This window comes from Carassius gibelio, chromosome B16 (assembly GCF_023724105.1).
Source record: "Carassius gibelio isolate Cgi1373 ecotype wild population from Czech Republic chromosome B16, carGib1.2-hapl.c, whole genome shotgun sequence".
Lineage (NCBI taxonomy): Eukaryota > Metazoa > Chordata > Actinopteri > Cypriniformes > Cyprinidae > Carassius > Carassius gibelio.
In genome coordinates, this window is record NC_068411.1 from 12,973,190 (window position 1) to 12,999,824 (window position 26,635).

General features: G+C 34.7%; 1 protein-coding gene across 3 annotated transcripts in view; it reads left to right on the forward strand.

Moving 5' to 3' along the window:
* Positions 1 to 26,635, forward strand: part of creb5b (cAMP responsive element binding protein 5b) — a 74,650-nt gene that overhangs the window by 16,201 nt on the left and 31,814 nt on the right. For all 3 annotated transcript variants that reach the window (XM_052577958.1, XM_052577959.1, XM_052577960.1), the window contains exons 6-7: positions 14,864 to 14,990; positions 16,760 to 16,870. In XM_052577958.1, the coding sequence (XP_052433918.1) occupies positions 14,864 to 14,990; positions 16,760 to 16,870 (238 nt within the window). The remainder of the gene's footprint in view (positions 1 to 14,863; positions 14,991 to 16,759; positions 16,871 to 26,635) is intronic.

The following is a 26,635-nucleotide window of genomic DNA, read 5'->3' on the forward strand; positions in this document are numbered from 1 at the left end:
TAATATTTATCATTTTAGTATTTTTATTTTATTTTATTTTATTTTAGTGGTATTGATATTTATTTATATGATATTTTCTGTTAATCTATTTTGAATTATTTTTTTATTTTTATATTTTTGGTTAGTAGTTAGTTTTTTTGCATTAGTATTTGTTTTTTAAATATTTAAATGATTATATTTTTGTATTTTTATTAATTAGTTTTAGTTATTATTTTATTTTAGTTACTTGATGTAACTTAAAATTAAACTTAAAATATATTTTTTTCTTTTTTCAGTGAATGTTTCTTTTATTTCAAGTAACAATTTATTTTTTATTTTTATGGTTGTAGTTAACGATAATATCCTACGGGCAGTGGTTGTGTTGTACCCCCCTCTGGTTGTGTTGTATGTGTGTGTGACCTGGATATGAAGATTTATTTCATTTTAATTTTAGTCTTTTTACCCCCTAAATCTTCGTTGATGTCCACTGAAAACTGCAACTCTCTATGACTCCATAAGTGTGAGAGTGTTGTTTTGTTATGGGGACTGTGGGGGTCAGGGGTCAGCCTATGGAAGCGTGTATCAGTGTGTTTGGAAATGTCCACCTCAGCGGGAAAAAGGCTTTCAATCCCCTTAACACAGACACTCCACTTCCCGCAGGAAGCCATCGAGGCCAGCTAGTGCCTCTGTCCACAAACTGTTTAATCTTCTCTTCCTGCTTCTCTCAACCGAAGCATCATTCCATGATTGAACTAAAAAGTTTTGTAGTATTGACGTGCATGATTTAGAAATACTTTGCTGTTGTGAAATGTTAGTGTCTGAATATAACACTGTTCCTAGAAAAGAGGGGTGAATCATACATTTGTATCAGATGGCATGCTTACAGAGTAGCCAGAATGTTACTATTTGCATTGGTGAAATGATATCAGCTATATACTGTGTGTATATATAATATCTGAGAAGACTCACTATTTAGGAGCTAATTGTAGGCAGATTTGTCAGTGGCGCATACTAAGCTTGTCTGCTTTCTAAGAATATATTGTCGCTGGTTAAATTTTCTGAAATAGTATGAGCAATATAGACAAACGCACTTTGCACACGCAGTATTGGCTTACAGTACTGACTCACATCTTCCAGACACAACAGGTTGCCACATGAAATTATATAAAATGAAATAATATAACGAGATAAAATAAATAGAAAATAACAGTAATGTACAAATGTACAACTACAAAACCATATTTGTTAGGTAATTACCTGTACAGTGATTGTGAATGACTACAGTAAGCTTAATCCAGGGTCCATCTGCTTTCTGAGCTTTTTTGGATGTGAAGACTGACAGAGTTACACAGCGTCCATTGAATTAGGATAACAAGTCATTTTCATTGCTCCGCCATGTTTACTGAAGAGATCTGGAGGCTTGGAATCAATTAAGATTGACTTTCGTCGAGTCTGTCTGCTTAACAGGGCTCAGGCGGGGGGCCCACAGCTGTGGAACGCAAGGACCCTCAACCCCCAACTTCTCTTGTGATTCTCCAAGCGTTCCTCTGGGTTTTTCCCTTTATTCACACCAGCCCTGCTAAAAAGGCCGGCATATGTTACATTTTGGATGCCTGTCATGTTAACATACCGTAGAAATGCCAATTTTTCTCATCTTATACCCACCCTTATGTCTGCCAAACTTGCTTAACTTACTTTCATCTGTGAACACAAAGAGATTTTGAAGAATGTTCCAGTTGTATTTTTGGACCCCACTGACTTTCGTTGTATTTTGATTGGCTGCAGTATGATGGTTCACAAGGTAGACCGACAAGCATCAAAAACCAGCACTAACCACCATAAACCTGGTCTTTTCAGAAGAGAATACAGTCTCTCACATATACAGGGAGTTTGACAAATAAACAGTTTAAAGACTGGACTAACAGAAAAAAAGGAAAAGGAAACGACAGTGCACAGGGAATCTGAATGTCATGGCTATTCAAAGGGTCCAAATGATTTGAATGTGAATTACTAACATCTGTTCCTGAGTCATGTCAGTGTTAAATATGTTAGACATAGTCAGTCGGCTTGAGATAAAACATTGTGAGGGAGCTCAACCTCTTTGTCATAAGAAAGTCCAGGGGTTGGAGAACATACGGGTATCAGTGAATACTGAATGTAACTAGTGTCTGAGCTGTAGCCGTACTGAAGGAGAGATGGATATGGGAGGACAAGTTCAGCAACAATAGTTCTTTTCTTCTGGAGCTGTGGTGATTGACACACATTTTTAGTCGAAATGCTCTTGTGACCGACAAGATGCAAAATGGATGGCACGGCAAACTGTCGTTGGTGACATATGAACTGATAATCAGGAAAACCTCAGTGTAAGTTCCTGTGAAACGTTTCCTGTGAAACATCCAGTGAAACCAGAGCAGTTAATATTAAAATAAATTCTCAACACTCAGTATTAATCACTGCCAAACAAGCATGCGAACAGTTAGCATGCTAATTAAGACTTTTAGCTTCCTAAATCAAAATAACTCTTTAGTATAACATTTGTATTCCATATATATATATATATATATATATATATATATATATATATATATATATATATATATATATATATATATATATATATATATATATATATAAAAAACACTCAGCAAAACTGCAAACATGCTAACAGGTAGCATGCTAATTAAGACTTTTAACTTCATAAAATAAAATAACTCTTTTGAATAGCACGCTTACTTTTCTATTACTAAAGAATCAGAAAAAAAAACTCCATCAGAGTTTCCTCACTTCAACATGTTATAACATCTCATGCAAAATCAAGATAAAGCTATTTGTTTTTTTGTGTGTAGCCTATACATAAACTGTAAATAGCGTATGTAATAATTAATGTTTGTGACATTTTGACATTTGTATGAGTTCCCCTTTCAGACGCAGAAAAAATGGGAGGAAAGTATTAAATTGAATCATGCGACATGATGATTAACATTTGCGTTTGGCAAATTACTGGTATTTGCAGCATTGTTTAACGCCCCAAATAAGCATTTCTTAATGCAGGTGCTAATTTGAGTTGCTCTTGGCAGATTACGTTGGTCATTATGGAAATAAGATGTTGCGTCTGTGTTCTTTAATGTGCGCAATGTCAGTAAATCACACACAGAATTTTCCCCATGCATTGCGCACTAATACACTTTATAATAACTTATAATAACTTTCATTAATAAATCAATCAATACAACTAATCATTACTTAATATATATTCACATATCTAGACATATGAGATAATGTATTTATATAATTTGTAATTTTTCATTTTAAGCACTTCACAAACTATTCATGTTAATATAGTCATTAATTTATAATCCAAGTCTGTATAGGTCATATATTTGTTCTTTGTTTGTCTTAAATCATTATTAATTCAAATTATTAATCAAATTATTTGTTTGTGTTTTTGCAGTACCCAATCCAAAGTGGAAACTATTCATCAATTGTAGATGTTTATAAACATTAACTAATCATTAGTACCTTCTTGAGCAGTCATTTTGATGGCAAAACGTGTCTAAAATGACAGGAATTTACCCATTTTCAAATTTTTACAAATAATTTATTAATCATTTGTTCATGTTTTTGGCGTACTCGATCTAAATTTGAGACAATTCATAATTTGTAAATTAAGAAAATACTTGATTTATCATTTAGCAAAACAATTGTGATCAAATCGACCCCTGTACACTGCTGACCCCTTACCCACCCCTTAAACCAACCCACACACCAAACCTGTCCCTAACCTACCCGTATCACACCTCTACAGCAGTAAAAGCTTTTAATCATTGTATAAGATCTGTTAAAATCAACAACAAGCACATTATTTCACATTTCTAGATATGTGAATATATATATTAACTAACGATTCGTTAAGTATTACATAATGTTTATTAATGATTTATTAATGAAAGTTATTATAAAGTGTTACCGCCCTGTTTAGTAAATCTGGCCCTAAATATCATGACGTATTGACGTTTGTAAAATGAATAATGCTTTTTTATGCATTTGCACTATTAAACTAATTGTGCGATTCCTTCAACTGACACAGTAATTTCTTGTAGCTCCACTGCGAATTCGATGCCATTTGAAAGTTGAAGCAAACCTGAACCGCTCACTATTCTGCAGTGCGTGCAGTTTGCATGCTTGTGTGTTTTCACACCTCTAAACATAAGAGGAGCTGGTTTTCACACCCATAAATAACAGGAAGATTGTGTGGTATTTTTGGTGGTTGAATAGGAAGTGATGTTAACCTGTTCTAACCGTTAGAAAGGGGCGTGTCTGAATTCCATTCTGAGTACCTACTGAATTTGATGGGGAACTTACTTCTTGACCGTTGATGAAGTATAGTCTGTAGGTATACCGGCATGTGCTACGAACATGCTTCACCCGTACTGAAAAAAACTGCATATGCTGATTAGGTATGTTTTGAAACACGGCTGCTGGTTTGACCTGGTTTAAGCTGGTCCTTAGCTGGTTTTTAGCTGTTCATACTGTATGTGGGTTCTAAGCTGGTCCTAAGCAACTAGCTCCTGCTCAGGACCAGCTTAGGACCAGCACATGAAAACCTGCTCAAACCAGCAGGCATACTTTAAAACCTAAATAACCAGCATATACTGGATTTTTCAACAGGGACCATATGTTCTTTGACCTGAAAATATTTTTCTCTGTGTAACACAAATACTGTTTAACCACACAGATAGCTTTCTTAGTCGCTGATATAGCTGCTCAAGTCACAGTACTTAACTAAACCACATCACAATCACTTCACACTCATCATATCGAGTTTGGCATTTGACCTACTCATTTGATAGGCTAATTTAAACCTTTTTTTTTTTGCAATTGTACCTTGTGTGCCAATTATTGCTTGTATTTAGATTTTATAGCTCACAATTTGACTTTGTACTTTGCATGAGACTTGAACTTTTGTTATTTTGTAATATACTTCGCAACTCTGAATTGATTTCTTATAATTGTGATTTTTGGTTTCACAAAGTTATTTCCTATAATTCAGAAATTTCTCACAGTTGCAACCTTATATTTCTTAATTGCAAATTTTAGTATCTTAAATTGAGACTTTGTATAAAAAATTCATCATAAAATAAATGATAAAAAATATAGTTCTTTGTACTTTGCATGTGACTTTGAAATTGTGAATTTGTTTCTTGTAATTTTGACTTTTTTATCTCACAATGGGAATTCATATCTTATAACTGTCTGATTTCAAACTTTATCTCACAGTTACCTCATTATTGCCTAATACAAAAAAAAAATCTTACTTTGTACTTTGCATGGGACTTTATAAGAAATGTATTTATTGTGATTTTGACTTTATATCTGTATGTGACTTTATTTCCTATAATTGGGTCATTTATTTCTCATAATTGTAATCTTATCTCACAATTGCAACTTTATATTGTACAGTGAGATTTTCTATGTTACAACATGACTGTATGTTTTATGATTTCCTTTGTTTTTCTCTTATAAAAGACAAGAAACAAAACTTGATTATTGTTCTCTTAGGACACTGTAGAATTGAAACGCTCACATACTGCGCAGTTTTATGACTCCAACCTGTCAAAACTTGATACTTGCTCTTTGGGACTCTGATTCACCCTAGTCGAGGCAGCGTGCATTGTTGTTTTTGTACGAGGCTGCACAGGAGAGCCCTCCCATACCCTCCCCACCCCCCCCTCTGGTTCCTCTTGTGGGCCAAAACACAGACGTCATCGATTTCTTCACAGACTGCTTTCAATCACATTGATCAGAAATGCAGAGCCTCATTGTTAGGATTTAAACTTCGTGAACCCTCCGATGGAAAAAAAAACTTACTGTGGTTGATGTTTTAGCTAATTACACCATGCTGAGAAAGCCAAAACTTGTGGTCACCCACTCTGAAAAGATCTTTCCATTTAGGGTGGCATCTACTGGATACCCAGTGAGTGTGTATGTCTTGTGCATGTCTGAAAGAGAAAGAATTTCAGAGGACAGGGGGAAACAGAAAGAGAGAGAAGACAGGCGGGCAGGATGTACATCTGAGCTGAATTAGAGTGAGCTCATTGTGTACGGCGTAGGGTTTAATAGTGCGTTTGGAGAGGAACGCCCAGGCCCTGCTCCTCTCATTCCAGCACCACTGTGTCATCCCTCGTCCACCACACAGACACATGCTGAAACGCACACACTCCTACAAAGACAGAGAGAAAGAGAGAGACCCCCGGAGCAAACATCAGGAAGACAGGAACTGCTGGTCAGAGGAAGAGAGGGATCAGGGGTAGATTGAAGACTGGGGACCTAGATTGAGAATATGAAAGGATGGAAAAGGGAAAGAGGAAAGGATGTAGTGTGCTGGATAGACAAGAGAAACAAAGTGATAAAATAAAGTCTTTTATATGGATATAAAAAAGAGAGACAGGTGTACTGTGGGGTCCATGAGTCTGAGATCACACTGAACATGTGCGATTTAAAATCTAATTTTAATGAGGAAATAAAGTTTTAGGACTTTGAAAATGTAAAAAAAAAAAAAAAAAAAAAATTCTAAAACTACAAAAATGTTATCAATAAAGTTAAACAAGTTAGTATTTAAAAGGGATAGTTCACCCAAGAATGAAAATTTTGTCATCATCTATTTACCCGTTCCAAACCTGTATGAGTTTCTTACTCATGTTGAACATAAAAGAAGATGTTTTGAAGAATGCTGGTAATTAAACAGTTGATGGTCCCCATTGACTTCCATAGTGTTCATTTTGCCTACTATGAAAGTCAGTTTTGTTCTTTAAAATTCTTCAAAATATCTTATTTTGTGTTCACCATATACAGGTCTGAAACCACATGTGGGTGAGTAAATGATGACGAAATATTCATTTTTGGGTGAACTATTTCTTTACTCTATTCTATATTCTAAAACTAAAAAGTACATTTGTGTTAATGTCCACGATCAGTGACTAACTTGGTCAGGCTCTCCGTCTGTATAGATGTACAGTATGTCCTTAGAAAACATACTGTAGTGGTCGCAAGGTTCAAAATGGTTTGAGATGGTACTTTTAATATATATATAATGGCATTGTAAATTATCTCTAACATCATACTTTTAAGAAAACCACGGTATTTCTATAATGCAAAAATACAAACAGACATAGTATGTTTTCATTGTATTATATTTATTTTAAAAATGTGATAAAGTTCAAGGTGTACATTGCAGATGGCTGGTTTCACAGTTTTTCAACACAAAAGAACATTTGTTAGCTGTTTTCTAAGGATTTTCATTGGGAACTGATAGGATCTTGTGAAGTGGTCTTCAAATGACAGGTGTCATTTTTTGGAACTACAGTATATGTGTGATTCATTCACAAAAAATGCCCCATTATACACTGCAAAGTTCTTTTTTTTGTTCTTCACTCATAAAAAAGGGGTTTGAAGTTTGTGATTGCAAACTTTCTGGGGTGCGAAAAGTTGTCTGGAAAGTTTGTCCTGGTGAGCTGCTTCAACCCATCAAAACGAAACAGATTTTGTTCAAAATCACATCACCCATTTCTTCTTCGCTTTTGCTTGAAGTATACTTTAGACTAAAATCTTACTTAAAACAAATAGTGTCTATTTTAATTCTATGTTCACTTTGTGCTTATTAAAGCCTGTTCACACCAAAAACTATAACTATAAAGACAACTATAATACCGTCCACTCCAACGCACAATAATGTTCTGGTCATTATAAACACATGCTGCATTTATGTACTCTGCCTCTTTAAATGCTCGAGCTCTTTAAAGTCGGATAGATTTATTGACTGTGTTTTTATATGTTTTTATTGTTCATCAGTTGTAAAAATCCTTCTGAAAGTGCTTCCAAAGACATCGTCCCTCTGTGTTGTTTAGTTGTGGAGACCGTGGACTTGCCTATTCTCATAGAATCGGAATGATTATTAAAATGTTATAATTATAATAGTTATCATCCTTGGTGTGAAAGGTCATTTATTACAAAAGAAGCTGGTGTGGAATTAAACACTTTCCCCAGTAAACTTAATGTTACAGCAACAAAGAGTTTTTTTTTAACTTGAATGTTGGAGTTTCATCCATCTTTTCACAATGAATGGTTTAAATCGCTATTACATGTCTTTTGCATTTCCATGGCTAAAAGCATTATCGATTAGCCATGGGAAGGATTCAAATCAGTGTGATGAATTGACTGACAGGTGGGGGCGGAGCCTAAAACCTCCCCGGGTCAGTCATGCTGGAGAGCTTCTCAGCATAGTTTCGGTCTCGGGAAGAAACAACTGGCTGGCTTTGAGCCAAACCACTCATTCTGTTTGTCTGTCTCTCTCTCTTTCCCCCTCACACACTCTTTCTCTCTCAGCCGGCAGCGATGAGAGATGTATCCGTGCATAATTGGGGCTTTGTGGTGAGCTGTGCCATGCTTGCTCGCCCCGAGGTATTCCAGGGTAAGTCTCTTGCCGTTGTTCTCATTGACAGGCCTCGACTTTACATGGACCTTATGTCTATGTCACCGCCGCCTGTCAACGAAGTCCCTCCTCCGAACGGTGCTTTTTCATCGCCCCATCCCCAACGGTCTTTAATGAGACTCAGGCTCCCTCATGGCCCTTTTCAGCTTGATTTATTTGATCAGATTCATATGATTCTACCCACTCTGCAGTCCGTGGGCCCGTGGCAAGCCCGCTCTCTCGCACTCTCTCTCTGAGTGTGATTAAAGTGGTAAATCAGGGGCAGGTCCTGTGCTGTGTTTACTCGGAGCGCCAGGCAGCTGCAAGCTGTTTGGCCTCTCTCTGTTTCTCCCGCTGTTTAGGCCCATTGCCATGGAGACCGCACCACCGTCTCCCAGCGGCTGGAACCATGCCTCGGGCTGTTTTGGTTACATTCACACAGTGAATGTAAAAAAAAAAAAAAAAGAAGAAAAAAATGGAAAAACGTTTTTGCACTATCGCTGCTGCAGTGTCCGCTCAAGTTAGTGTGGTGCAATGAGAGAGAGAGAGAGAGAAAGAGAGAACATGGTATTCAGAGAGAGCAGGAGAGATGGTGAGACTTAAAAAGAGAGATAGATTGTGGTGGGGGGGGGGGGGGGTGCAAGAAGCCAAGAGCATTACATCATTGCTGGAGTGGAGTCAGAAGGGAAGGATATGAGTCAGTGGGCTGACTGTGCCTGGCTCTCTCTCTCCTTCTCTTTCTGGCATTTGTCTCTCTCTCTCTCTCTCTCTCTCTCTCTCTCTCTCTCACTGAAGTAGTAGTCAAGCCTCTTACGCTAACTTTAGTTGGGCATTTAGAGATGAATGTATGCGCTTATAGCATCATTTAAACAACTTTATAATGTCTCCAACTTACTATGATTATGAAATATTATGTTCATACTGTGTTTAGGACAGCCGTACAAAGACTACATGCAACATGTATTGATTATGAAAAGGCTTGAATTATTTGTAGAATCTGACAATGTTCTAAAGTTCTTGAAATTCCCTTCTAAATTGTTCAAAAATGCAATGTATATTGCTATAGAAAATCCAGAATCTTCTAGGAAACGTCAATGACTTGGTATAAAATAGCATTGAATATACAGAAAAATCTAAATATATATATAGAAAAGCATTGTATATCAATATGCAGAATAAGGACTTTTCTTGAATTGTTTTCCCCTTCTCAATTATGTATAGAATGAATTGATTATCACTGTCCAGAGTTTTTTGTCTTTTTGTATTCTAGAATTTAATACGATTATGCCTGCACTTATGATGAAATATCATGTTCAGGACAGCCTAAAAAGGCCAAATGCAACATGTATTGCTTATGCAAAGGCTTGATTATGTGTAGAATCTAAAATTTGAAAAAAATAAATAAATAAATTCCTCATAGATTGTATCCAAGACTTTGTTGAATATCACTTTACAGAATCGTGAATCGTCTAGTAATATTCAGTATTTTTGTTTCATTATGTATAGACTAGCTGTGAATATTACCATTCAGAATCTTTTTAGAATTTATAGTTTTAGAATGTTGTCTTTTTAATTGCATTCTAGTAATGCTTTGAATGCCATTTTCTAAAATCCACAAACTTCAAGTGTCCTCAAGATTAATCTAGTTTTCTTTAGATTTCGTAAAAAGAATTTTATGTTCTAGAATGTAGTAAATATGGCCCTTAAAGTGTTTTAGATTCCTACAATGCTTCTAAAAGTGACTTTGACTTATTGCATTACATGACTCAATGCTGTTAGTAAATCACTAATATAAATGTAAAACACTTTAGAGCCATATTTACTGCATTCTAGAACATAAAATTCATAGAATTTTAAAATGTTTAACATTTTCTTACTGCTATTTACGCCATTATTTAATTTCCAAAAAAAGCATGTCCATTTTGTGCTTTCATGTCTGCGATAGAAGCTAATTTGACCTCCTCTTGATATATTGCATTGGTAATTCTAGAAATAATCTGGCTGTGTCTGTGTTTTTAATTTGTTCATTGTCAGTAGATCACCCACAGAACTTTACACTCACATCAGTGCTTTTATGGGATTGCAGTCTCGTCTCAATTTGCCCTGTTTAGTAAATCTTGTTCTAAATCTTCAATATTTTCCTTTACATTCTGTTCTAGAATGTCTGTGTAAAACCTTCTACTGTAGATTTATTCCTTGCAATATTATACTCTGTAATGCATTCTCAGTTATATTTTACTAAGATTCTGTTCTAGAATTCAGTGAATATGTTACCGTAAATCAGTCTAATCTTCTTCAATAATTTTTAATTTAGATTTGATCATTTTACAAGCGCATATAATTCTCTAAGAGCCATTTATTATACACAAACTGAATTAATTTCTGAGTAAATCATTCTCAAAACCATTCTTGCATAAATGGATGCATTGAGCTATATGTGACAATTTAGATACAGTAACAGTCCTTTCACAATGATTTAAACAGACTTCTGCTTGTGTTTCCTGAATAAAGCTGCCTATTCTGTACTAGAATGCATTATGTATTGTTTGTAAATGCTTGAAAAAGTCACAGTGAGATTACCCTATGATGCTATAACCCTATACACAAGGAGAGGATAGAGTAACATCTTAATTCTCCAAGACTTGAGGCTCTCTAGGAAGGTCAGTGAGGTTGGGTTTGGTGTCTTTTAGCTCAGAGAGAGAATGATAGTGGAGGATCCTGCTGAAATCGAGAGAGAAAAAAAAAAAAGATAGCAAGGAATAGAAAGGGAGGAGTGATGTCATGTTGGAACAAGGAGAACGTGTGCGTAATGTGAGAGGAGAGGGTCAGGATTGCACTGTGTGTATGTGTGTGTGTGTGTGTGTGTGTGTGTGTGTGTGCATATGCCCACCCCTCACCCTCCGGGGGTCTTATTATCCCCTCTGAAATGACAGCCTGTCATTAATACAAAATATACACTAGGCCATACAAACACATTAACACACACAGACAGTCATGCACTTACACCCACCCACATGAGCAGTAATTCTGGGTGTATGGAAAGTTTTTGTCTTATGATATTTTGCCCTTTCATAACAAGTTTATTCTTTATTCTCTGTTGACACTTTTTATTTCTTACTCGCTGAGGAGCAAGTGAGCGAGTTTGACAGGGAACCTGTACAGCGTCTAAAGCGTCTTTCTTCCCGTTGGCCAGATTGAGCTCTTAATTAGGACCGTTTCCTGCTCGCTGAGATTTAATGTGCAGCAGGACTGGCCCATAGAGAGTTGCCCTGCTCTCTGTTTCTGTTTCCCACTCTCTTTTCCTTCACCTCAGTTGTAACAGGCCAAGACTTTCTTCAGCCTGTGTTGGCTGAATGGTTGTTCAGAGCTGAGCTGTGGCTGTTCTCCATGCAAAAATATAAAACTTTTTTTATAATCTAAAATGTCCTTTATGTTTAATTTACACTAGAAAACAAAAGGAGACAGGCTCAGGCTGCCTCTGAATATGCATACAGTACACCCCTACTATAAAGTAGAAAAACTTTATAACCAAGATTTTAAAGTGTGCATCCAATGGACCCACAAGACCATGGGAGAAGAGTTGTGAATGGCAGACGCAACATGAGAAAATGACAACATGATAAATATGGTATGTCTGGATTACATTCATACTGCATACATCTATACTTAAACAGAATAGTCGCAAAGTACTTAAATTCAAAAGTCTACTCAGAATTTGCCATTTTGGATGCATTTTCAGTCATTAGTGGCGGTTGTTGAGTGCAGGTTTTGCGTTATTAGCGGAATGCTAATGTTGTTAGCTTTTTACTTTTTTTGCTAAATGTGTTAGATCGAAGTAATATAGTTCACTGCAAAATTCATCTTTTGTAAACTTATACTCACCTTTATACCATTTTCACATACTATCTTTTGTGGAATGCAAAAAGAGTCTTTACTTGATATCAAAAGTGAATGAGATTAGGGATTTCAATATAAAGTCCAATAAAAGTAGCTTGTATACACCATTTCAAGTACGTATTTTACGGACTATAAGTCACACTTTTTTTCATAGTTTGGCTGGTCCTGCGACTTATAGTCAGGTGCGACTTATTTATAAAAATGTATTTGACATAAACCAAGAGAAATGAACCAAGAGAAAACATTACCGTCTACAGCCACGAGAGGGCGCTCTGTGCTGCTCATTGCTCCTGTAGTCTACACTAAGCAGCATATAGCGCCCCCTCGCGGCTTTAGTCTGTAATGTTTTCTCTTGGTTCTTGGGTCTAAATAAATGCAACTTATAGTCCAGTCCGATTTATATATGGTTTTTTTCCTCATCATGATGTATTTTTGGACTGATGCGACTTAAACTCAGGTGCGACTTATAGTCCGAAAAATACGGTATTAAGAATCTATACATATGTTTTTGAGAAACCTGTTGTGACATCTTAAAACTGCATACTTGAATAAATGTAAATGAGATTTGACAGCTCAGAGGAATATTTATAGAAAACAATTTCAGTTTGGCTCCGTTTCTCATACAAATGTCGCAGATGGCAACTTTTTATACAAATATTAGGAAATAAAAATGTATTGTAGTTTATTGTTGGTTTTTGTCGATTTTGGTGCTCGACTGCCTCACTTTCATTTATGGAAAAGAGTAGTTTTCACAATAAAGTGAGTTTTATTTAGGGGGTGAACTATTCCTTTAAAATATGAGCCAAATCTCAGCTGGGTGTGTATATGTGTGTATGTTTCAGAGATGTGAGGTTGCTAAGCATGTGATGGATTGGAGTGTTAGACACAAATGACAATATGTCAGAATGTTAATGACCGTATGTGCTTGTGTGTGTGTATGCGTACACAGTAATCATGCAGTGTAAATGCTGCTATTTAGGCCAGATAAATACAGGTATTTGTTCAGGTGGGGACCCCCTCCTTTCCCTTTCAGCTGTCCGTCAGCTCTCCAATCAGACTGAAATAATGCTTGTCATCCAAAGCTAAAGGTTATTCAGACAAGCTGCGTTTCTCCACACTGTGTGGTAGTCCAAGTCTATATGTGATATAATGAAGTTAGTGAGTGCTATATTTGACACAATCTGCCTATATATCAGTGTGGTTAGGGGAAGTGATAGCTTTGTGCCAACCCAGATAGGAAGTTAAAGCGGTTAGTGTGTTGAAACTACTTATTGTGTGCCACACTTGAGGTTATTTTAAGTGCATTACCTGTATGAGAGAATGGCTTATAGATGTTGATTGTATTATGCTATTAAACTCTCTCATATGTTAGCAGACTTCACCAACTATGAGAGAGATTTGTAACGAGCTGTTGTCAAATTCATCTCGCCATCTTTTTTGTATTCATCCACACCCACGCTTTTATTGAAGAATGCCAGGTTTGATCAGCCTTAAGACAAGAGCCAGTAAACCTCCATTGAGAGCTTCCAGCTGAATGTCTCTTGCTGGGAAAGCCATTCTGTCTATCAGTGCATGCCTGAGTACTTCTAAAAGGGATAGTTCACCCAAAAATCAATGACATGATGCTATTGATAAAAAAAGAAGAAAAAATAAAATAACTATATTTCAATGTCAGTAAGTGTTTTAAAATATCAGATAAATAAATATAAGCCCCCTTTATGTAAAAACAAAGTTGCTGATAATTATGAATTGATTATTCAAAGTGTTTGTGAACATTTTTTTTGTCTTTAAGGTGTAAAGAATTTTTTTTTTATGTAATGATGACACCAAATGACATTTTTAGAGCCATTTCAGAGATGTTTTTAGGATGTAAACGTTTCTTGAAAATTGCATGTGAATACAAAGAGTATATTTCTTAGAACTTGGCATATGTTATTTTGGTCACACTTTATTTTAAGGTCCAGTTCTTGCTATTAACAAACCACTAACTGCGACTTTTGTCTCAATAAACTCCTAATTTGCCGCTTATCAATAGTTAGTAAGGTAATTGTTAAGTTTAGATATTAGGTAAGTTTAGGGATGTAGAATATGGTTATGCAGAATATGTGCTAATAAACAGCCAATATGTTAATAATAGTCATGCTAATAAGCAATTAGTTAATAGTGAGATTTTGTTCTCATACTAAAGTGTTACCATTATTTTGAACTATTTTTTTTTATTTTTGTATATTGTATATATACATTCTGCTTAAATAGCTCCTAAACTTACAACATGAGGATGAGTACATGCTAACAGATTTGTCATTTTTCTATGAACTATACCTTAAATTAAGACCGAATGAGGCACTGAAAATTCTTAGGAACTATTAAAAACTGAATTCGCCGCATGTCTGGTACAATTTCCTAGTAAAGACAAATGGGTTTTTCTGATGTCATATTTCTTCTGAACTTTCATCTGAATAACCAGTTAATCTCACTTGTCCTTCATTTTTTTCTCTCTCTTTTGGTTCTCTTTCTTAGGCCAGTGCCTGGTTCCCTTTCTTCGTTGTTGCACCTGAGGAACAGACAGCGACAGCCACTGCCGGCCTCCATGCCTGGCACGTTACCTGACCCGACTATGCAAGGATCGTCTGCTGTTCTGATGCCTGTGAGATCATAAATAAACACACACGATGCATTTACACTTCCCAGTCATGGTTTACTGATGCCTCTGACAACCGAACCGCATTAATACACACACAAACTCATCTTTCATAGATCATTCTCATGCTTTTCTCAGTGGTCTGCTTTAAATGAATGCCTTTTCCAGTGCTCTGACCCATTTCAGTGGCTGCATTATCAGGAAGCCCATCAGAAGAGGTGTAATTTTCTACCAGTACTCAATCTGGTTTAATTCTATTTCAGATATGTCACTGGGAACCTGAATGCAGGTTGAGGAAGGTGTGTGTGTGTGTGTGTGTGTGTGTGTGTGTTTGAGGGTTCTAATGACATGACACATGTTCTCATTGTAACATAAGCCAGTCCATGTTGGCTATGGAGGTAAAAGCACAGAGTTGATTAAATTAAACTAGGAGTTTTTTTGAATCTCGATTGACATCCCAGGAAAGGGGTGCTGGGTGGGGTGATATTTTTAAACCAAATATTCCTCCAATAATTACAGCGGCTGCTGCGCTTTCACCCTGCTATAGGTCATCAGGGGTTTGAAAGGGGGGTCGGAGGGAGAATTTGGGTTTTAGTAACAGGACCCCCAGTCTCTCTCAATGTCACACACACGCCTTGAAAGTACAATTTTACAGTTTCTCTCACCTTAAACTGAGCGTAAATCACCACAACGCGTTTTGTATGAGTGCAAACATCTAAAACCTCAATTTCAGTCTTCGTGCGCAATTAATTGAAACTTTCTGAATTAAGACATTCTGTCTTTCTTACAGAACTGAACTTTGGTTTAGTTTATGGTCTTGTTAATAGTCCTATTTTAAGCTTCACACTTCTGCAGTATTCAGCTTCCTCTCTTAGCTTGTCTTTGACTGCTGCTTTTCCCGCAGAATTGTGGAATATGCATAAATAAATATATACACGCACACACACATTCACACACACATTCACACACACACACACACACACACACACACACACACACACACACACACACACACATATATATATATATATATATATATATATATATATATATATATATATATATATATTATACTACAGCATGACCCTAAACCTAAAATAGCATATAAATGTTACATTAAAGTAAATAATAATATAAATATAATTAAATAAATTATTTTTAATTAAAAACATTTAGATTAGAAATACTTAAATCTTAACAAATTAATAATTTGTTTCTAAATTTGTTTCTAATGATATTGATATAATAAAAACCTACCATTATAAAGTTTTTAGATTATGAATAAATATTTGAGTATTGATAATTTCGGTGTTTATAAAATAAAGAAATACATATTAAATCCTTATTACCACCTTATTTTTTTACCACATTTAATAAACATTTAATAAACTTAATTAACTTCATGACATTTTTTAGCAAGTTCATCTCTAAAGTAAAGCTAATTACCTTAATCACATAATCACATTATTATTATTATTATCCATATGTTAATACATTTCTGTTCATATTATTTATGAAATTTTTAAGTATGTTTCTAAAACATATTTTACATATGAAAACATTAAATATAAAATGTTATATTTTGCCTCGGGAGAAGATTTAATCATTTAACTAGTTAGAAGTAAGCTTTAACTAATTCTCATAATGTTTTTCTGCAAATGTTTGGGACATATGCTCACATTTGCACTGTAGCTTGCTTGTTAATTTTTATTCAAGATGTTTGAAGCATTAATGTGTTTGATTCTGAAATAATTTGTTCACATTTGTGGCTACAGATGGAGAGGCAAATGTCTATGGGCTCCAACATGATGGGCATGCAAGGCCCCGCCCACAGCAGCTCATGCTCCTCCCCTCATGTTCCGTCCATGCACTCAGAGGCAAAGCTGGTGAGTCAGTCTCACACACACGTGCATATTTTCCTTCTTGCCTACCCTGTATGATCTGATTTGACTTCATTTTTATCTTCTGTTATTGTTAAAGAACTAGTCACCCGTGTAAGATACACAACACTTGCACGTATAAGCACACAAAAAAAGACTTTTCCCTGTCGCTCAAATGGATATGCATGCACACACATAAATACAAACTTACGTCTTCCTCTTTTTTACTACAATGTATGCCAGCTTGTCTGATGTATATCTCGATGCCCTGAATATACACTTGTGCCTCTGCTGCTTGTTAGCACAAGTTCAGCATGATGGTGATGTCATCAGAAACAAAGCAGCCAGTCAGAGCTCTCAGAGACAGAGAGAACGAGAGAAAGACGATGAAAAAGAAACATACTGGTGGAGAGAGCAGGAAGGAGGGACTAGTAGGAATGGAAAGAAAATGAATGTTTTTTTTTTTTTTTACCACATTTCATCAATATGTACCGATGACAAACTGATTTATAGCTCTTTAGAAGTCATGAGAATATACTAAACTTAACCCACACACATCTGTTAGTGGATTTGACTGCTAAAAAAAATCAAAACAGTGAAAATAATGCTCAATTTTGAAAATACTGTCATTATTTACATACATTTATGTCATTGCAATCCCTTTATTTCTTTCCTGTGACACAAAAGGAGAAATGTACAGAATGGCTGCTTTTTCCATACAGTGAAAGTAATAATTATGAGAGCTCAAACAATGTCAAAAACGTGACTTTTTTATTTATAAACTAAAATAAAATAAAGTGAAATTTATGTAAAAAAAAAATAGATATCAAAATATAGCATAAAACTATACATGTACAGTACATAAGTGATAACAAAAAAAAGAACAGAATTAAAGGAAGAAAAAATAAAGAAGAAATTATTTAAAGAAGAAGTTGACACAGGGAACTCTGGGAATGTCCTGTAAATTTATAGATCACTTGTTCTTTTTAACTTCCAAAAACTGTGAGTTTAGCAGTATTTTACTGCTGTTAAATTATATGAAATGTCTCATTAGATCTACTATACTTTTTCATCAAATATAGAATTGACCAATAACAATTTTTACTGTGCTTTACCATGAAAATAATTATTGTTTACAGTGTGCAAAACCAATGCGTTCAATGAAGATGCACAAAGTCAAGGGCAAACAAACACTGCTTTGTGTTTTAAAAAGTCTAAAATGTAAAACCTTGCTGAAAGTAACTCAAAAGGCTATTTTGCATTAATTTTCATTCAAATATTACTCGCCAAGGCTTTTTTTTTAATCATAACTATTGAAGAATGACATCCCTTATTCTCATGTATGGAAATAGCATGAGACAATAACATACATTCCACAATGAAAATCCTACAGCTTTTGAATCACATGATGATGCGTAAATGATGACAGAGTTTGTGTTTCTGTGTGAACTCTTCCAGGACCGTTACATCTGTCTGCCAGGATTTGTACACTTTCCAAAGATCCCATTTAAGTGTGTGGCTGCTCACACGTTTGAGTTGAGTTTCATAGCGGTGGCAAGAGGATCAGGGAGACAGATTTGGTAATTAGATTAAAATCCACTAATTATACCATGTAATAATCCGGTATTTGTGGATTCGGAATTGGACTCGGGAGGGAGTTAATTATTTTGCTCTGAGAAAAAGGGCAATGCAAACATTTCGAGAAAGGAAGAGACTGAAAAACAATGCAAGAACAAGATAAAAGACAGAAAGAGAGAGAGAAAGTGTCTGTACGTCAAAGCATGAGTGATGGTTCTGATGGTGGAAAGAAAGAGCGTTGGAAGAGCACTTAACTCTCTCTCCGTCTCCCCGTCCCGCTGGAGATTGATCGCCATGTGTATTTTTTTAATCTGTTCGTTTGTTGCCATGGTAACGGGCAGGGGGAGCATAATATTACTTTAATGTGCAGTCTTATCTGTCCTCTGGCTGGACTCCAGGCACATCCCCCCTCTCTGCCTCGCTCTCGGCCCTGATTGTAATTGAATTATAAATTCCTTTTTTTTTTTTCTGCTCTGACACATGAAACCATTTGTTTTAAGCTTTCAAGATTCACTAAAACAATTTTATAGGAAGAATTAAACAAAGGTCGCCACGCCTTTGGATGCTGGATAATTCAGTTATCTGTAAGAATGCAAACATATATAATAATAATAATAATAATAAAAAAGAAATTCACATGTACTTCAAATGAAATGATGACAAAAAAGCTGCCAAAATCTAGTGTTCCAGCGGTCACTTCAAAAAAAAAATTTATTATGACTTTTATTGTAAAATAATATTAATAATTATAAACAATAATTATTAATTATATTATGATAGAACTAAAATGATTAATTATGTATTAGAAAATAATTAACATACTTAAAACATGATACTTTTACAATTTATGCAATTATGTAAGGTCTCTCACACACACACACACACACACACACACACATATTGCCTTTCATGCAAAAGTATCAAGTTTTAATAATGTTTAGACTAGAATTACAATCTTTTGTATAATTTATAGTGTAATATAACATGACCTTTATATATTTTCCTTTGTTTTTCCTCCTTAAGTTTAATTATAAATAAAACTTAAGGGGGGAAATTATATATAGATATAGATATAGATATAGATATAGATATATAGATATAGATATAGATATAGATATAGATATAGATATAGATATAGATAGATTTATCAACAAAAAATCTATTTCCATGTTTTGGAATAAAAATGAACAAAATCAAAATAATAATAAAATAATGTTGTATTCTCTGATGATAAGTCTAAATAAATAATCTACATGATTTTGCTTCTCTTTATTTTATTTTTTTATATTTTACTATATAACAACACTAATATATTTTTTTCAGTGAAAGATTTTATTTTATTTTTTATTTTTATTTTTTGGTAAAAACTATGGCATCTATGCTTACCCGAATGGGATAATAGTAAGCGCTGCTATCAGATGACCTGTTGTGGGGTGATCGGAGCCGTGTGCTGCCCGGCCCAGCACAACCCCAGTGTGGAGCTCCAGCCCTAATCTCATTATACAGAGATGTTGACTTATTCCAAATGGGAAATATCTCCCCCATCTGTAACCTCATACCCAACCCTCAGCCACAAGAGAGAGAGGGTCGAACTAGAGAACATGAAGAAAGTGAGAGACGGAGGAAAGTGGAAGTCTGTGTATGTGAGAAAGACAGAAAGAGAGTGTGTGAGGTGATAGTATGGTGGATGGTGGATCAGTGTGCATATGTGTGTGTGTGTGTGTGTGTGTGTCTGTGCTTGATGAAGCCAAATTGATTTTGTGGTGGGCCAGGGGGTCTCCGGTGAAAAAAAACCCCTGCTAAAAGTGCTTTTGTTCCCACGGGACTGCAGTCAGATCATCACACACACACATACACACACACACACAATGCTGTGCTGTCTTCATACTCTGTGGTTAAGGTGTCATTTATCTCAGGCCAGATGTGGATGAGCAGGCTCTTGTGTTTGTGGCTGTTTTGCTCTTGGGCCGAGCAGCTGAATATTTATTATTAATGAAGTCACTGATGATACGTTTCAGATATCCAGTTGTTCGATGTGCTGGGCAGATGTAGTTGTTCTGTTGTTAGAAATTACAGTATAATTCTCTCTCCATTTACTCATAGACATACTCAACAACAAACTACATAACAAAAGAGCACATGTGCTCTGTGCCCGGTCATTTTGTTTTTCCTGCACACGCTGTGTTTTGATATATCTAAGACCTGGTGTCTGTGGAAAAGGAAGCTCAAACGCTCTTATCAGAGAGAGGAAAAGGCATGTGTATGTGCCAGCTGAACCCTGTCAAACTCAGTGCGGATCCACTTTCAGTCCCACCACTGTTTTGGCATGTGCAGGCTTCCGAGAGAAAAGTCCCTATGAGTTTTTGGCAGTTCTACACTGTATACAGCTTGCAGCTTCCTTTGAAACATTAGCATGTAAATATTTGCTTAGAGCTGTAAACTAATGGAAAAAAGGGAACTGTGAGACAGAAAACCAGAATACACTTTTTTATTCAGTGTTTTTGTCTTGTTTTTTGAGAAAAATACTGATAATTGAAAATAAGCGGACATTGTAAATAAAAGGTTTGACAATTTGACAAACCACTTAATTCCAGTAAAGTTTTTAAAAGTAATATTTACATGTGAAACAGTTAAAAAAAAATGCAGGACTTGATTGAAATGTTAAAAATTATCATTCAATAAGAGGATAGAGACAAAAATGTTTAAGTTTAACTTAACTTTATCCAATGGCTTAAGTGACATCAGATGTAATAAAGAGTTCTTCAGGAGAAGGATTGAGATTTTTAAAGTTTATCTTTTTGCCTAACATGTTGGAAGTGTGACTTTTATTTAAATTAAAATGTTATTTTTTTTCATGTGATTAATTTGCAAATTATGTATTTATATTTAAGTAAATATAATGTAAATAATTATTTATCTTTAAAATTCTGTTTCTTTCTCTCTCTCTCTCTCTCTCTCTCTCTCTCTCTCTCTCTCTTTAAATTGACAAGCACAAAGATAAACAAACAAGCCAGGAATGCAAATCAAATTAATTCTTATTGCATATTTAAAATTAAATTGACCTGAAAGCAAATTAAAACATAAAAAATGAAAACATATTAAGATGTTGAATATAAATGTATTTTGTAAGATTTCCCCCACTTGTTTTAAGTATAAATTCCACCAAATGTATTATTTCACATTTTCAAAAAAGCCCTTCTGCACATGTGCATTGAAAGAAATAGAAGCGTTTCATGAAGAAACATAAAAAATACTAAATAACCTAATTATGCAAAGAAACGTTTTTTATATTTGCAAGGGTATTTCTTTAAAGCAGCTTCACACAAGTTCTCTTGACCAGGAACTGAAAATCTACGACTTCTGCTTGGAATGTTAGTCTCACTATTCATGCCAGTGACAGTTAAAAACAATCTGTGGTTCTTTGTTTTATCATGGGGTAATTATCTGTTGTTTACATTGTTACTAAGGATGATAAATTTGTCACTAAGCGTCAGACTAGGTGGTGAGGTTTTTTTATGAGATAAACAATACTATACGTTCCTGCTCTGTTTCTCCGAGGGCCTTGCGCTGGCACATGTTGCTCAGATGACATAATCCTTGGCATGCTCTAAATGTACTCGTTTTTCTTTTTTTCACTTGAGCTGTGGAAAAAAAGGAACCTTTCTTAAAGAAACATTTCACTGAGGGATACAGCTATCAAAGTAATGTAAAGTCTTTATGTGATTGCTGGAGATTCAGGCTTATATAATCACACCTTCATTCATCCACAGAGGATCAGAACTGATCACAAAACTGATCAAACAATCTTTTGTGGTTTTGCTTATAATTATACAATTGTATTATTTCTATTGTAATTAGGATCAATGACGTTGCTTTTTTTAATCTGAATCTATTCATTTATTCAAAAATACATTAAAAATATGATTGATTCATGTATAAAATGACTTGAATACACCTCTGCTGTGATGAGTATGTGTATAATTTCAAAATTAAAATGTATTTTTAGAGAGCATAGTCATAAATGTTATATACAACTGTCCTGATATTATAATGAAAATAAATCAGAAGCAGAAAAATAGTTTGGTATAATATTTTATTATGTAATAATATTTATTATTATTAGAAAAAAGGGGTGTCTTTTTTTTTTGTTTGTTTTTCAAAACCAATTGATGAATTAATAATTTAATCCTCGATTACTTGATAGTCAAACCACATGTTTTTGAAAGCAATCAATAAAAATTTTAATTTCATTTCAGGAACTTGGCAGATGTGTTTTAAACTTTATTTGTTATGAATGTGGATCTTTCATGTAAATTCCCCATTAATCATATCCATTTTTCAAATATCTAAAAAAATATATATTTTTAGAGTACTTTTATTTTTTACATGAAAATGTTTCCAGTTTTTCTACTTTCAGTTTTTACGTTTAATTTAATGTTAATAGCCATTTATTTGTAATTGTTTTTGAAGTTTATTAGTAATTTGTGAGTGAAAAATTTTTCAGCATTTTTTTTTTTCAGCATACCTACAGTATGTATTATATCTATATGGAAACTGTAATGTACAGTCATGCCTTGTGCTGTAAATGTGGGATATACAATTATGTAACCTAATTTTAAATCTCATGCGTAATTTCAGACTAATTTCAATGACTCCGAATTTCTGCTCTATTGAATTATGTCATCCATCAGTGGAAGTCACATTAAGTTATGAGCCCTTTACTGAAGAGGCACCTGCAGCTGGTGCACAGGTTGTGTGTGAAGCTCTGTTTGCCCAAAGACAATCTGAATCTGTGTTTTGTAAGCAACATCTGTATGAATGGTGACATTGTTGGGGGATGATGTCATAGGAGAAGGGGTGATGAGCTAACACACAGCTGAAAGCAGACACACTGCGTAGCCCGACCATTACATATGTTAACATACAGAGGATACTAAATCCTTTAACCATTTCAAATAAGTTTAACGTTCATCAGAATGGCTGCATATTATATATGTTATGTCTAAAATCTCAATTAATGCAATTGATTTATAATTCATTTTACTCTTGTTTTCATGCACCTAAATCTCAGTTGCTTAATCTAAGTACATTTCTGAAAAGAGAGGCAGAACTACTTTTAGCTTCATTGCGCTTGCAGTCTTTTCTTGTGAATGCAACAAAAAGATTTTGTCGTTCAACCAGTGCATTTACAGTACAATGCACAGTTGTGGTTTTCATTGAGTGGATGGGGGGATGGAGGACTTCTAGAGTGCATGTGTTGTTGTAGCTGTATGAGCGTCCAGCCTTTTGGGTAACGGTTCATGGGCCGCCAATGGGTCCTCATCACCGCAGAGTTGGTAAACCGGTCACATTTTGTAAGATGATCACCAAAAAAAAACACAATTTAATGACCTTTTTAAATGAAGGGAACTGCAGAGTCTCCTGCTTTGGCTGACAAAAGCATCTTAGTGATGTGTAGTGTTTCTAGTTAATATAGAATTGTCCTGTATTGAAGGAAGCAGAATTATGTTCAGAACTACATCCATAAAGGCTTGTAGTTCCGTGTTTAAGCATTTTAGCATTAACAGCTAAGAGCGCTAAGAGAATGTTTATTGCATTTGAATCAGTTTTGTTTGTAAGTGTCAATAAAATGACACCTTAGTGAAATATGAACACATTTTGTGGGGGTCTATCAATGGTTCCTTGTAATACATGGACCCTACTACTTGATCGCAAAGAAAAGATGAAGGCAGCTCAGCTAGCAACTAGCATACTGTGTGAGTACTGTGTAGCATTCCCTTGTGAAAAAGAACCCTATACCTTTAAGAAGAGTACTTATTACTGAAATAATATTTTTTAGGAGAATATACTTAAGTGTTAAATGAATGTTTTTGACACTTAATGGCATGTTAAATGCAGTTATATGAATGTGTATTATAGTTTAAATGTATATTAAATGCAATTATAGTGCATTTAATATACATTTAAACTATAATACACAAGTAGGACTTAAGTATATCTTAAGTCTTTATATATTATTTTATAATCACACTGTAAAAAAATAATATGGAAAAAAACTGACAGCTGTGGTTGCCAGAAGTTTACCATTAAAAATACAGTAGCAACATTTTAGGTTTTAACAGATTTTACAGATTTTTTTTCACTTCCAAAAGCTGTATATTACCGTAAAATTACATGTGATGTTCAATATATTTTTTTTCCACATACAGTAGGGGAACTTAGGGTTAACCAACTAATAGGTTTATTATTTTTTATGTACTTATGTACTTTTTATGTATTTTAGATTGTAAGTACACCACAAGTGTACATTCAGTGCATTTAAGCATGCTTCTTGTAGTTCAACAGTGCGGTCAATTGTCACCACAGCAGATATGTATGTTTATTTTGTAGCTAATTTGATATTTCCTTAACTATATATTTAAAATACCGGCACACATAAAATAAACTTCTGTTTTCCCTGAATCTGCACTTTAAATTAAGAAGTTCCTCATCAAACGACCAAAGCTTTATTCAGAGAGCTGTAGCTGATACTTTTATTTGTTTACATGCAACACATGTAATACATTTTAATGCTAAAGGCATTAACCTACCTGTCTTTTCCTCTTTGAAGTTAAGGACCCTCGGTAGTCGCAGATCCACTCCATGAGTGCAATCAGCTCTGTTTTTACAACTGTTTGACCCTGCAATGTTTCAAATGGTGTTTGTTGTATGCACTTGTAAGTAATACAGGTTGATTGGGAAGGCTGGAGCCTCTTTCATTTCATGCTGTGCTGTATTTACATGGTAAAGTGATGGATGTCTGTGTCGGCAGTTGCACTCGCGTTGATTAGTTCGTCTGCGGAGCTGATTGTGTCTGCTTTTGTTAGGTGATCCTGATTGGGTTCTGGAGCTATTACCCAACCTGCCATTCAGGAGCGGCTTTAAGGTAGTGATTTTCTTGCTCAGCTCCTGCTTCAGAAGCGATTTCTGGAGCTGAGCTGCTTAAAGTTGTGTGAATATAGTATTTAAAGAGCTTGTGTGATTAAAAACAGCATAGCATAGCACATTAATTTCATCATATTTATGCATTTAGCAAACATTTTTATTAAAACTGACTTTGGATATTTATCAGTTCTTGCTTTTCCTGGGAATTGAAGCCGTGACATTGGTGTTGTTCTCCTGTTTGAGCTACAGGAAGGAAATTGAATGAAAAATTACACAGAAACGGCAAGTAACACATTGAGTTAAAAGTAGAAAATGAAAATACCGAAATATAATTTTCTTGTAAAACATACTTTTATTAACACCTTCACTTTTTACAGTGTATGACTTTAAAATGTACATATTTTATTTTTAATAAACATTCTTTTTTACTGTAAGGGCCATTAGTTAATGCTTTAGAAGTCATCAGCAATGAATGAACAACATTTTTCTAAGCATTATTAATGTAGGTTAATAATCATTTATAAAATCGCTATTGCTCTTTGTTGATTCATGTCCATTTATAAGGCATTAATTTACAATTAATTCTAAATGTAAAAAATATGTTTATTGATGATATCCAGATTAATTAAATCAGTATTATTCCCTCTTAGTTCATGATATCTAATGCATAAATTACTACTAATAAATTTAATCTTATTGTAAAAAATTTAGAAATTTTATATAAATGTTCATTGTTTTTAATTAAAACATAATTCCTAATGAAATAATTAAACACAATTAAAACATAACATAACTTTCTCCGCTAAGAGTTTTCCATCATATCCCACTTTTCTCAATCCAGTGAATTCCCAGTAGATAAAATCTAGTCCCGCCCTTATTTTTTTTTTCTGGCACAATATTCTGCTTCACTCTGAAATGTCACATTTTAGAAGTTAAATGCATTTATTCTGCTATTTTTTAACCCTTTAAACTATTTTAACATCTTGAAGTCTGAAGAATGAATGTCCTTTTTTTTTTGCCCCATGTGTCAGCTTGTAGATTTTGCCTTCCCGCTGTCATTCTTCCCATTAACTGCATCATATATAAAATTCCTGCTCTGTGACAAAATGCAATGTAAAGCCAAATTAAATTGGTTCCAAATGATTAGCCTGGCAAAGCTGACACAGACCCACAGTTGTGCCAAACAGCGCAGTCTGAAGGCAACGCTCCCACCAAACGGATCATCTCTCCCAGCTCAGAAACCCTCCCAGAAGAAATCAGTTAAGTGGT